At 51.7% G+C, this 10,586-nt stretch overlaps 3 protein-coding genes across 3 annotated transcripts; all 3 read right to left on the bottom strand.

Annotated features, from left to right (window-relative positions):
• Positions 1 to 338: 338 nt before the first annotated feature.
• Positions 339 to 2,174, bottom strand: LOC127296009 (CBL-interacting protein kinase 5-like). The gene has a single exon (XM_051326031.2). The coding sequence runs from the start codon at positions 1,900 to 1,902 to the stop codon at positions 544 to 546; it is 1,359 nt and encodes a 452-aa protein (XP_051181991.1). The 5' UTR covers positions 1,903 to 2,174; the 3' UTR covers positions 339 to 543.
• Positions 2,175 to 2,768: 594 nt separating this feature from the next.
• On the bottom strand, positions 2,769 to 3,704 carry LOC127343164 (uncharacterized). Its single transcript, XM_051369315.2, has 2 exons — positions 3,436 to 3,704; positions 2,769 to 3,277 (listed from the first exon to the last, which is right to left on the bottom strand). Exons 1-2 carry the CDS (start codon positions 3,655 to 3,657, stop codon positions 2,996 to 2,998), a joined length of 504 nt encoding a protein of 167 aa, XP_051225275.1. The 5' UTR covers positions 3,658 to 3,704; the 3' UTR covers positions 2,769 to 2,995.
• A 1,173-nt stretch (positions 3,705 to 4,877) lies between these two features.
• Positions 4,878 to 6,010, bottom strand: LOC139832397 (uncharacterized). Its single transcript, XM_071822147.1, has 2 exons — positions 4,988 to 6,010; positions 4,878 to 4,883 (listed from the first exon to the last, which is right to left on the bottom strand). Exons 1-2 carry the CDS (start codon positions 6,008 to 6,010, stop codon positions 4,878 to 4,880), a joined length of 1,029 nt encoding a protein of 342 aa, XP_071678248.1.
• Positions 6,011 to 10,586: the final 4,576 nt, after the last annotated feature.

Genomic DNA, 10,586 nt, shown 5'->3' with positions numbered 1-10,586 from the left:
GGTTGAAGTCATTGCATAGAATTGCTCGGACTTGTTGTCCATGGTGAAAACCCATGGTCTGGCTTCAGCGGTTGGATCCGGTGGCGGCGGAGCTCACGCGCAGTTATCTTCCTCGAGATGTTGTTTGTGGATAACATTACTCGCAATCCGAGTGTTGTCAACTGCGATGCTCAGACATGACATGAAGGGCCATCTCCTTTTTTTTGTAGTAACTTGATGTGTGCACCCTCAATCTAGCATAACTCTTGACATTGTGTTGTTGTAGATGTCTAATGTACTTAATATCACCTTGATATTAGTATATTTCCCATCTGCGAGCACACACTGAAGGCGTGATGTTGTTCAAAGAAAATATCGTCAAGTCGTGATCCTATAGTATTAACGAAAAAAAAGGTGCCTAGTCTACTACACATAAGAAGACATTATAGATACATCTTCAAACAAGAAATACCAGTAAGCTTGCTAAAATGTTTTAATGTCATTTCATATGGGCTGGCCACCTATACTAGTGTTTTGTGATGAATTTACAGGAGTTAGAGATGGCTACTCGGATACAGATTGGAGCTGATCCTCTGACGGCGAGGTCCAGCATATGTCCTTGAGGGAAGGCCTTAGGTCCTTGTTGCAGAATGATTGGTACTCTAAGGTGTCCCCTGCTGCCTTGGTCACCTCGAGGACGTAGCAGGATGACGCGACCTCAAATATCTCCGCGTCGATGGTGAGTTGCCCCTTCCTCCCTTCCTTGGACCCCTGCAGCTTCACTACCCCGTCTTGCTTCTTCACATTGAAGTGCTCTGTCTCAGCAATCTCCTCCAGCTTGGATACAATTGCTGACGCTGGCTTCTTTGTTATGAAGAGCTCATGCACCTTCTGCTTTTGCTCCATCTCCAGCAGGCCCGAAAGATCAAATCCATGGGAGAGGGAGATGATGTCAAACGCGTTCAAGCTTGCTGGCTTCATGGGGCTTGATGATTGTTCTGCCTTCTCACACTTGCTATCTTCGTGGTCGGTGCTGAAAGCAACCTGCACGTCTTTCAAGCTGTTTGGGCTGTGTGGCTGTGCCGGCATCACCGCTGGTTTATACTCCTTCCTGAACCACGGATGGTCGATTAGCTTCTCGATGGTGATGCGGGTCTCCGGGTTTGGATCAAGAAGTGTTGCCAGAAGCTTGCGGACCTCATCGCTGAACCAGTGAGGGGTCTTGTATTCACCTTTGCCTATCTTCCTGTACATCTCCATCAGGTTGGAATCGTAGAATGGAAGGTAGCCCGCGAGCAGAACAAACAGTATGATTCCACAAGACCACACATCTGCCTTGGCGCCATCGTAGCCCTTGTTGTCGATGATCTCTGGGGCGACGTACGAAGGCGTGCCGCATGTTGTGTGCAGCAGCCCATCTGGCCTCTGAGACTCCCTCACGGCGCTGAGCCCAAAGTCTGAAACCTTGACGTTGTCGGTGTCGTCAACGAGTAGGTTCTCCAGCTTGAGGTCCCGGTGGTACACACCACGGCTGTGGCAGAAATCGATGGCCCCGATCACCTGCTGGAAGTACTTTCTCGCCACATCCTCCTTGAGCCGGCCTTTGGCGACCCTGCTGAAGAGCTCACCTCCACGGACATATTCCATGACAAAGTATATCTTGGTCTTGCTGGCCATCACCTCGTGCAGCTGGACGACGTTGGGGTGGCGGACGAGCCGCATGATAGAGATCTCCCGCTTGATCTGCTCGATCATGCCGACACGCAACACTTTTTCCTTGTCGATGACCTTGATGGCGACACTGTGGTGATCGGTCATGAGGCTCCTAGCATGATACACCTTTGCAAAAGTTCCATGTCCCAGGATGCGGCCGAGCTCGTACCGGTTCATCAGGACGGTGCCTTTCTCCATCCCGTCAGGCATCTTGGCGTGACAGCAGCTGCAGGAAAGATGATTGGTTTACAGCGTTGACTACATGCTACGACGTGCTTCTGCCTCTTTGTGGCTTCCTCCTCTATGAGCCATGTGGATGGTTGAGGGACGAAGAAATGAAGGCGAGGAAGCATTCTTCAAGGAAGCCGAGACCCAGCCTGTGTTTTGCAATACGGCAACAGAGAATGACAGAGAGAACTATGGGGGCACGAGTATTTGGTTATGGTTATTATGGTCCTCACCGCGAAATAAGGCGAGGACAGTCCCCTCTTTCCCGCCTTTCCGTATGGGGATTTAGACAGCCTAAAAATAGCATCCAATGGTTGGCTTGGATTGTTCTTAGAACTGTGTTCATGTGCAAATGATTATCACATTTTTGGTTCATGAGCTTGGTCTGTGAAAAACATTGTCCCAGGATTTTCCTTCACGTTTTCCTCCTCTTCTCTACGAATCAGATGCTCTGTTCTTAGAACTGGTCAACACTTCCCAGAGTGTTCTGCACATGTGAAAAAAGTGGCCACATAGTGCGCTGGATTGGCGGTATTGCTTCTTGTTGATTACCTTCTAGTAACTTTATTTCGTCCTTGTTTGGCATGCGCCACTTTTAAGTAATGGGATCCTGTAGCGTTTCTGTTGTTGTTGTCAGATTTTCCTGTAGCGTTTCTGCCAACATGGAAGTTCTCAGAGCGGAGGGTAGCATACTAAAGTCCAGGTCCGATCAAGCTGAATGCAGTAATATAGATTCTACTAAATCCAACATGAGCTGTCCTGCAAATTCAGTCTCATAAGTTGTGCATTTCATCATCTGTGAAAAAACTTGGATTAATTCCACAGAAGTGCTTGTTCATGTACTGCACTATCCCCAGCTAAATCGCACGGCAGCCTACGAAATATAGCAGCTAGTACATCATACACTAGAGTGGCTGCATCCAACAACATTTAGGCTTTAGAGTGCACGCATGAGCAGACGAAGTAACATATGAACTTCAAGTAGTGGACGAAAATTTCTCAACCTCGATCTGCCGTATCCAAAAGAAGACGAAGACATTCAGGCTTCCATATCACAACTGAACTGGTCTCGCATCTACTCGTTGGGCGTCCACCTGTAGACACCATCGCCACAAGTGATCCAACGTCCCCTGGAGTTAGCAGGAAGGAACGTTTCGTATGCCTGCCCTAACGAGGGAGGCAACTTGAACTTCTTGATAGCTGGGGCGCCCGCTAGCATCATCTGAAGGAGGCGGTCCTCGTAGTCCAGTCCCTGGACCCCGGCGATGTCCAAGTTTCGGAGGCGCTCCAGTGAGAAGTCCTGGTTCTCCCACCCGCCTTCCTTGTTACAGATGCAGGCTTCATCGGAGCATGCAGGCTGTTTCAGTTCACCAAACGGAGAGTGATTAATCCATCAGATAAAGGGAAAAAATGAAATGTAAATTGCATACCAATTAACAACACAATTTGTATTCTGCTGAATTAGTAACCTGCAAGCATGTTTAGCTGGTTTTTTTGAGTATTAGAGGAACTCACCTTGGCGGAGTCTCTCCTCACGTCAATGTGAAGTTCTTCAAGATTGACGCACTGTGCAATGAGTCTTGCCAAACTGGCAGCATAGGAATGCCCGCTCCATGTTGAGATAGTGATCGTCAGAGCAGTGATGTTAGGTAGCTTTGGTATCTCTTCCACCAGTATGCTCTTAAAATCCACAATACCTGAGTCCAGGTAATCCCTCATGGACTGCATAACGGACATTTCAGTATTCGGCAGCTAATCAGTACAGTCATATACCACGTAAGGGATATTTTAGTATCTGGCATTAATAAAGGAAAACAGAAAAAAGGAAGATAATTCTATATATCACTGAACATTGATAAATCGTGCATTATAGTGAAGTAACAGTTCAAGCTAGGTACAGCGGAAGATTATATTATACACAACAATCTAGTTTGTCAGAAGCCAGAACAATTTATGATGATCTATAAAATTTGTGAGGTTAATTACATAAACTTCTTACTAATATTCTTAACCAACTTAACTGTGGTCATAGTAAGATGATTTCAACTTATAACTGCATTGAACATCTAGATGTTAGCATGCATTTGAATGTCAGATTGTACTATACTAGACAATGTCAGAAGCCAGAATACTATAAGGCGGTCGGCGAAATAGATTAGGTAAAGTCCAGATAACTCTTTAACAGCATAGCTATGAGCATAATAAGATTGCATTTAGAGGCTTCGTTATATATGACATTTAGCTAATCAGTACAATCATATTACCACATAAGGGATATTTCAGTATTCGGCAGGTAATCACTACATTAATAAAAGGAAAGCATAAAAAATAAAGGAAATCCATAGCAAAATACCACTGAACATTGATAATCGTGCATTACAGGGAAATAACAGTTTAAGCTAGGCAGAATGACAGATTATATTGCGCGACAATCTCGTTTGTCAGAGAGGAAGTTTATGATGATCTATAAAGTTGGTGAAGTGTGAATCAGATAAACTTCTCAGTTTTCTTAACCAAATAACTATGTCAGATTGAATGGCAGATTGTACTCACAATGTCAGAAGTGAGAAGAATGCTATAAGGTGATGTACCAATCAGCGAAACAGAATTTGATAAATTTCAGAATAGTCTCGACCAACATGTATATGAACATAATAAGATGAATATAATTATAACTGCACTAAGCATTGAAATGTTGCTTCATTTAGCATGCATCTGAAAGGCGGATCGTACTAGCCAAGAATGTCAACAATCTAAGGTGATCTCGCCAACAAGCTAGGCAGAACGGCAAATTCTGTTACACGAAAGCTAATTTGTCAGAAGTCAGAATAATTTTTGATGATCTAATTTTTTTAGCGAAGTGAATTGGATAAGCTTCTCAGCATTTCTTAGCCAACTTAGTTACGATCATAATAAGATGATTGGGACTCATAACTCATAGATTAGGTAAAGTTCAGCTAACTCTTAACCAGCATATATAATAAGATTGCATTGAACATTTAGAGGCTAGCTTGGTTATGATATGGAGGTGCAGGTTTGATGGAGCATGGACGTGAAGCTTAATTACCAGCGGGACATGCAGGTGCAGGTGAAGGCGGTGTAAGGCGTCGCCGCAGTGCTTCAAGATGTATATGGAGGCCTGGTTGCGGCTGGCCTCGTTCTGGTGCCCGTGCGTCCACAGGGGAAGCTCCCCGATCTCCCGAACGGACCGCGCGCTGAACTGCAAACCAGGCTGGAAGCTGCAGATATTGGCGCAGGTGAGTGCCTGGAGCGCCGGCGCGACGATGGCCAGCTCCCCGTTGGCGGACTCGAGGCTGGGGCAGTCAGTGACGCAGAGCGTGCGCATGCATTGCGCGTGCACCACCAGGCACTGCAGGTCGCGCGCGGTCACGATGGTCAGCTCCTCGAGCTCGTCGAATGCGAGCTCCTGCTCCGTGAGGCCCGGCAGGTACTGGAGCCGAAGCCTCTTGAGGCAAGGGAAGGACGGGGACGAGAGGAGCTCGCCGAGGCGGTCCCCGTCGGCGATCCGAGCGTTGCTGAGCAGCAAGTCGGTGAGCGCGTGGAAGGAGGCCTCGGCGGGCGCGGGGAGGTTGAGGGTGGCGTTGCCCAGGGTCAGCGCCATGGTCACCGCTGCAGCCGAGGCCGGCAGGTCAAGGACGATGGCCTCGTTCTTCGGTAGCGGTGGGCATGGCGGCGGCACCTCGAGCACGAAGGATTTCGCGGCGCGGGCCATGCCGTAGCGCAGCCACGCGCGGATGTGGTGGGCCTTGATGAGCGCGGCGTGCGGGTGCTCCGTGGCGTACGTGCCGAGGCTGGTGAGGTAGATCTTGTAAGGGGCGGCGAAGACGAGGGAGATCTCGAGCGACTCGACTTGGGCGTCGGCGCCGGCGTGGCGGGCGAGCGCGTCGTCGATGGAGGAGATGAAGCCGGGAGCGTCTGCGGGCGGGAACTTGTGTGGGCATGGCCCGATGGTGAAGCGGAGGCGCGGTGGCGTGTCCTCGAAGACCGGGCCGAGGCTGTTGACGCTGTCGCTTGGCGTTGTCGTCCGGGCGGCGTCGTCGCCGGCGACATTGGAGCCGGAGGAGTCCATGGCCGGAGACCGACGCGCGCGGAGGTTGCGGGGTTTTGCCCGTGCGGTTGGATTTGGGTTTGTGGCTTTTGTTGCTTTGTGCGGACTGCCAAGGGAGAAGCGATGATGGAATGGAAATGGAGGAAAGAGAGAATGGGACGCAACGCTCCACTGTCTTCGGAATAACAGAATCGCAGATTCACCACAGGTGACAGCCAATCAACACTTGCTTAGCTGCATTCATGTGCAAATGACTTTCACTTATTTGGTTCATGAGATTTTTTTTAGATAAAAGGCGCCCAACTTTGAATTAACGAAGTCATCAACGGCGAAACCATAAAAAGTACCGAACCCAGCTTACAACCCGAACCACACACCCATACAAACTAACAAAGATGCTACAACCGGAAGCGCGAACGACAAGGTCGGCCATTACTAAGACTACGATGGCTCAACAGCAATAGTTTCGGGCCGGAGCTCACCCAAGAGCGAGCCAACGAACACTCACGCCATCGACAGAACCTCTCCGTCGCAGAAACGCCACCGGAAGCCAACCACCACCGGGAACCGACCTACGCTGCCCACAAACCGAAGAGAAGCGCCAAAGTAGCTCAACACAGAGAGGGCACGAAGCAAGCCTTGCCGAAGGTTGCCAAACGAAGAGTCGCCTTCGCCACACAACCATCGAAGAGCCGCGAGCTGTGGGCTCCAGGACGGAGTCTTCAAGAAGAGCACGACAGCGGAGTGCCGCCACCGCCCGATCCGGGGATCCTGGGTTTTCACCCGGAGCACGAAAGGGGGCAGGGAGAAGCCACAACGACGCCTTCAATAAGGAAACGACGTCCATGGACGCCGCCGTCGTGGCCCTAGAAGATCCAGGGCGAGAGTTTCCTCTCGGCATGATTTCTCCGCCACCCAAACATGGCAAGGGATGCCACCGAGGTGGCAGCCACCACGCCCCCAAAAAACACAGCCCGCTAAGCACCATGACAACCCCCTGTCCATGGCCCCAGCCAGCACCAGAACCTTGGGCTCGGCCGCCAACCCACAAGGTTCCCACCTTCCATGGTCGCCGCCCCGGCATCCTCGATCTTGCAACCGGCAGCGAAAGGCACCACCTTGACTGGACTTGAGACACACCCGATGATGGCCGAGGCCAGTAGACAGCAGGGGAACGACACTCCGACATACACAACCCTATGTGCCGCCGGCCCAGCATGCCAGCAGATCCCCCTGGGATGGCATGGCAACCTCCGGGAAGGTGCGAAGCGGAGCCGGACAGCCATACCCAGATCGCCCCTGGCCCAGATCCGTCCGGTACGGCCGCCCACCCGCACCCCTCGCGCCCACCATACTTGCCTGCTGCACCAAGGCGTCTGCGTCGTCGTCGCCAGTCACCGTCGCCGGGAGGGCCGACCGTCGCCGGGTCAGATCACGTCGGGGATACACACGAGCCGCCAGCCTCCGCCCCCCCACGGAGACAACGTCTGCATCGCTCCCCCAGGCCGCCTCGAGACGCACGAACCTCACCGGTCGTAGGCCGCCAGCCAGCCTCGAATGCGCCGAGATCCGCGCGGAAGATTGCGCCTCCGGTCACGCCGCTCGCGCCTATGACCAGAAGCGCGAGGAGAGGGAGGTTCACCACCACCAGCACCGGCTGGGCTTTACCCGGCGGCTCCACCCGGCGGCGGTGGGGGGAGGAGGGAGGGACCTAGGCGGGGGGAGATTTTAGGGTTCGCCCGAGAGCCTGCGGGAGCGCTCGAGGCAAACGGCTGGTCCCCATTGCTGACGAGAATCCTCGCCCCGGTTCATGAGCTTGGTATTTTCCTTCATGTTTTCGTCCTATTCTGGTCAAAATTTTCCAGAATCTATTAGGTCCAAGGACGAATAGATGAAGGTAGGAGTAGATAAATAGTTATAGAACCAAGCTGATACTCCTCAAAGTTCAAAGAAGATGGACAGTTGCGCATTTTTGCTCCAGTTCAGTACAACAAGCCAAAGGCAATGTTACGCCGGTTTGATCTTCGAAATTTAATTTCTCCATAAGTTCTTGTGTTCAGCATAGGTGAAAAACCCTACTCCAGCCACCGGTTCTCCTCCTCCATCCTAGCCGCAGCCATCGGTACAGGTCGCTGAGCAAAGCCTGCGCAGTGCCGGCGGCGGCACACCGGCCCTTCCCCGCGCACTTGGAGGAGAGACGAGGGTCTCCTCGGCCGGTGGTTCCAGCTGCGGCGCGCCCTCCCGGGCGGAGCAGCGACGGGTGGCTTCGAGACGGAGGCGTGGCTACTTGATCGGGGGCGGCACGGTGGCTTGTGGTGGCGCACGTTTGGGTCCGGGTAGGCCAGATTCGGGCTCGTCTGTGGTGCCTCCGGCGGACGGAGGGGCGAACTGAGCTGGGGGTGGCGTGGTCGTCGGCAGCTCGTGTGCAGCAGCACGATGAAGAGAGCTTCACGAGCGCGCTCGGGCTCGGCCAGGCCAGCATGTGTCGCGTCTCACCTACGTGGAGACCGGGGATGAACAAACCCCCATTTTTTGTTGGTTAGTGGGCACGAAGGTGTTTCGGCCTCAACGCCGCCTTAGGATCATTCCCAGGCGGAGCAAGAACATACACAAAGCACGCACGATCATTTTTTACCCAGGTTTAGGCCGCCCTTCGGCTAACAGCCCTACGTCCTGGTTTGGTGAATTATCTCGGATGCACAAGATACACAAGATGATGAACTCTCAAGTGCAGGTAGGACGCTTTGATCAGCTCCTACTCCTTCCGGTCTTCCTCTTTCTTTTCCTTCCCTCTCTCCCACTCAATCTTGGCTTTTGACGTTGTCAAGAACAAGGCTTAAGCTCTCACTATCCTCTCTCTCACGTGCCATACTCTAGCGTGTCCTAGCTCAAACGAACCCTACATGTTGATCTCTCTTGTCTTTTATTGCCTTTGGCTCACCGAAAGGAAAAGTCTCACTGCCTTTTGTTGAACTCCGGCTTATATACCTCCGGAGGTGGTCTCAATGGCTCGGCCGAGCACCACCCAAGAGCGTTCCCGGGCTCAATCGGATGGAGGCACGCGAGCGACGAGCAGGTGGGTAGTGCGTGTGGCCAATGAATGGCCACGGGCGGTGCGCTGACGCTCGTGATGATGGTGTGACAGCTCGGGCAGAGAGCTGTCAGTCCTGTCCGCTGCACATGCCTCTGTCGGTCTGCGTCATGAGCTCCCATGCCACCCATTCCTCCATAGCCACCAAAGCCTCCAATGCAAAACCGAGTTAGGAATTTTCTTCACTTGATGATGAATCTTCAAGTCCAATGGCACTTTCTGTGGTTTTCTTGATTGCTTTTCTTGTTTTCATTGGCACTTCCAATCCACCACAGTTCCTCCATTTCTCTTCATTTTTTTTTAGCTCGGACCAACAATGGTGCAAAACAAATGGCTTCCCTTCAACCAACTTGCCCTTCTTGTTCTTCATAGGAACAAATGGCGGTGTAGTTGGCCGACCTTCCCCTCGGGGCATCGCGCAAACCCTCACCATCCTCATCAACTTGTTGAGACGCATACTCTTGCGAGTAATTGGAACCAACATTCATATATGACATGTATGTCTCATCATCAACACTACATCACATTGAAATGTTCTATCAACTGTGCTAGGATTTGTTGTCGCAGTGGCGGGGAAGGATGAGGCCGACAGAACGGAACCATCGGTGCCGTTGGCAGCGAAATTCGGTGTGGGTGGGTGGGAAGGGGGGAGCGGCCGTCTATCGTCGGTAAATCCCTGAAGCCGACGCGATAGGGGCGAAATCAAGAGCGCGAGTGGAATCAGAATGGCGGTTGGCTTTCGCGCGATGTCTCTTCCTTTACCGTGCTCGGTGCCGCGTGTGCAAAATATCCCACGCGTTGAAAGCTATTTACCACGCGCTATTATTGTTGGAGCTCTTGTTTGCGTCGCCCGTTGGGAAAAAATCATTTTTGCTCCGCGGAGGTGATTATTATGGTCGTCTGTTGGAGATATGCAATAAGGAAGGAACTCGCCTAGAAAGAGGTATAAACAAAAAAGGAAATATATCCTCTGTGGGCTGAGTGTGGCCAATGGGAGGGCCGCGCTCACGGTGCAAGCGGGAGTGGGCCATCCGTGGTGCCGCGAACTTGGGCCCATTTAGCCACATATGCGAGCATCCACGAACTGCAATAAAAAGAAGCGGCATATGCGGGTCGGCCCAAGTTACCGCATCGCACCGTATATCGTAGCGAGCGTATACGATAGGATAGGGCATTCTCCTTCCCCTCCGCCACGAGAGCGCCTCCATGGCCGCCCTTCTGCCTCCGGGTCCGAGGGAATCTCCCTCTCTCTCTAATCCCTTAGAGCATCAGTAGCAGTGCCCTCAAACTGGTAACCCTCAAAGCCAATTTGAGGGTCGAGAAAACGTGAATTTGAAGGCCCAAAGCCTTCAAACCAACCCTCAATTTTGAGTGTTGGTTTGAGGGCACTGATCTGCGCCCCGGCCTTCAAACCCTCAAAACAGGATTTCGATAGTTTGAAACACACAAATAACAGTTTACATCACATAAATCTATCTATCTTAAAACACAAGCAAATAATAGTTT

The sequence above is a fragment of the Lolium perenne genome, chromosome 1 (assembly GCF_019359855.2).
Source record: "Lolium perenne isolate Kyuss_39 chromosome 1, Kyuss_2.0, whole genome shotgun sequence".
NCBI lineage: Eukaryota > Viridiplantae > Streptophyta > Magnoliopsida > Poales > Poaceae > Lolium > Lolium perenne.
Note: the sequence above shows the minus strand (reverse complement) of the source record. Positions and strands in the feature narration are given on the sequence as shown.

What these genes read in the sequence shown, in the direction of transcription:
- LOC127296009 (XM_051326031.2), bottom strand. Translation starts at nt 1,902, where the DNA reads ATGCCTGACGGGATGGAGAAAGGCACCGTCCTGATGAACCGGTACGAG.
- LOC127343164 (XM_051369315.2), bottom strand. Translation starts at nt 3,657, where the DNA reads ATGTCCGTTATGCAGTCCATGAGGGATTACCTGGACTCAGGTATTGTG. An exon ending in TGAGGAGAGACTCCGCCAAG is followed by an intron (nt 3,278 to 3,435) that starts GTGAGTTCCTCT and finishes GAACTGAAACAG; the next exon opens with CCTGCATGCTCCGATGAAGC.
- LOC139832397 (XM_071822147.1), bottom strand. Translation starts at nt 6,010, where the DNA reads ATGGACTCCTCCGGCTCCAATGTCGCCGGCGACGACGCCGCCCGGACG.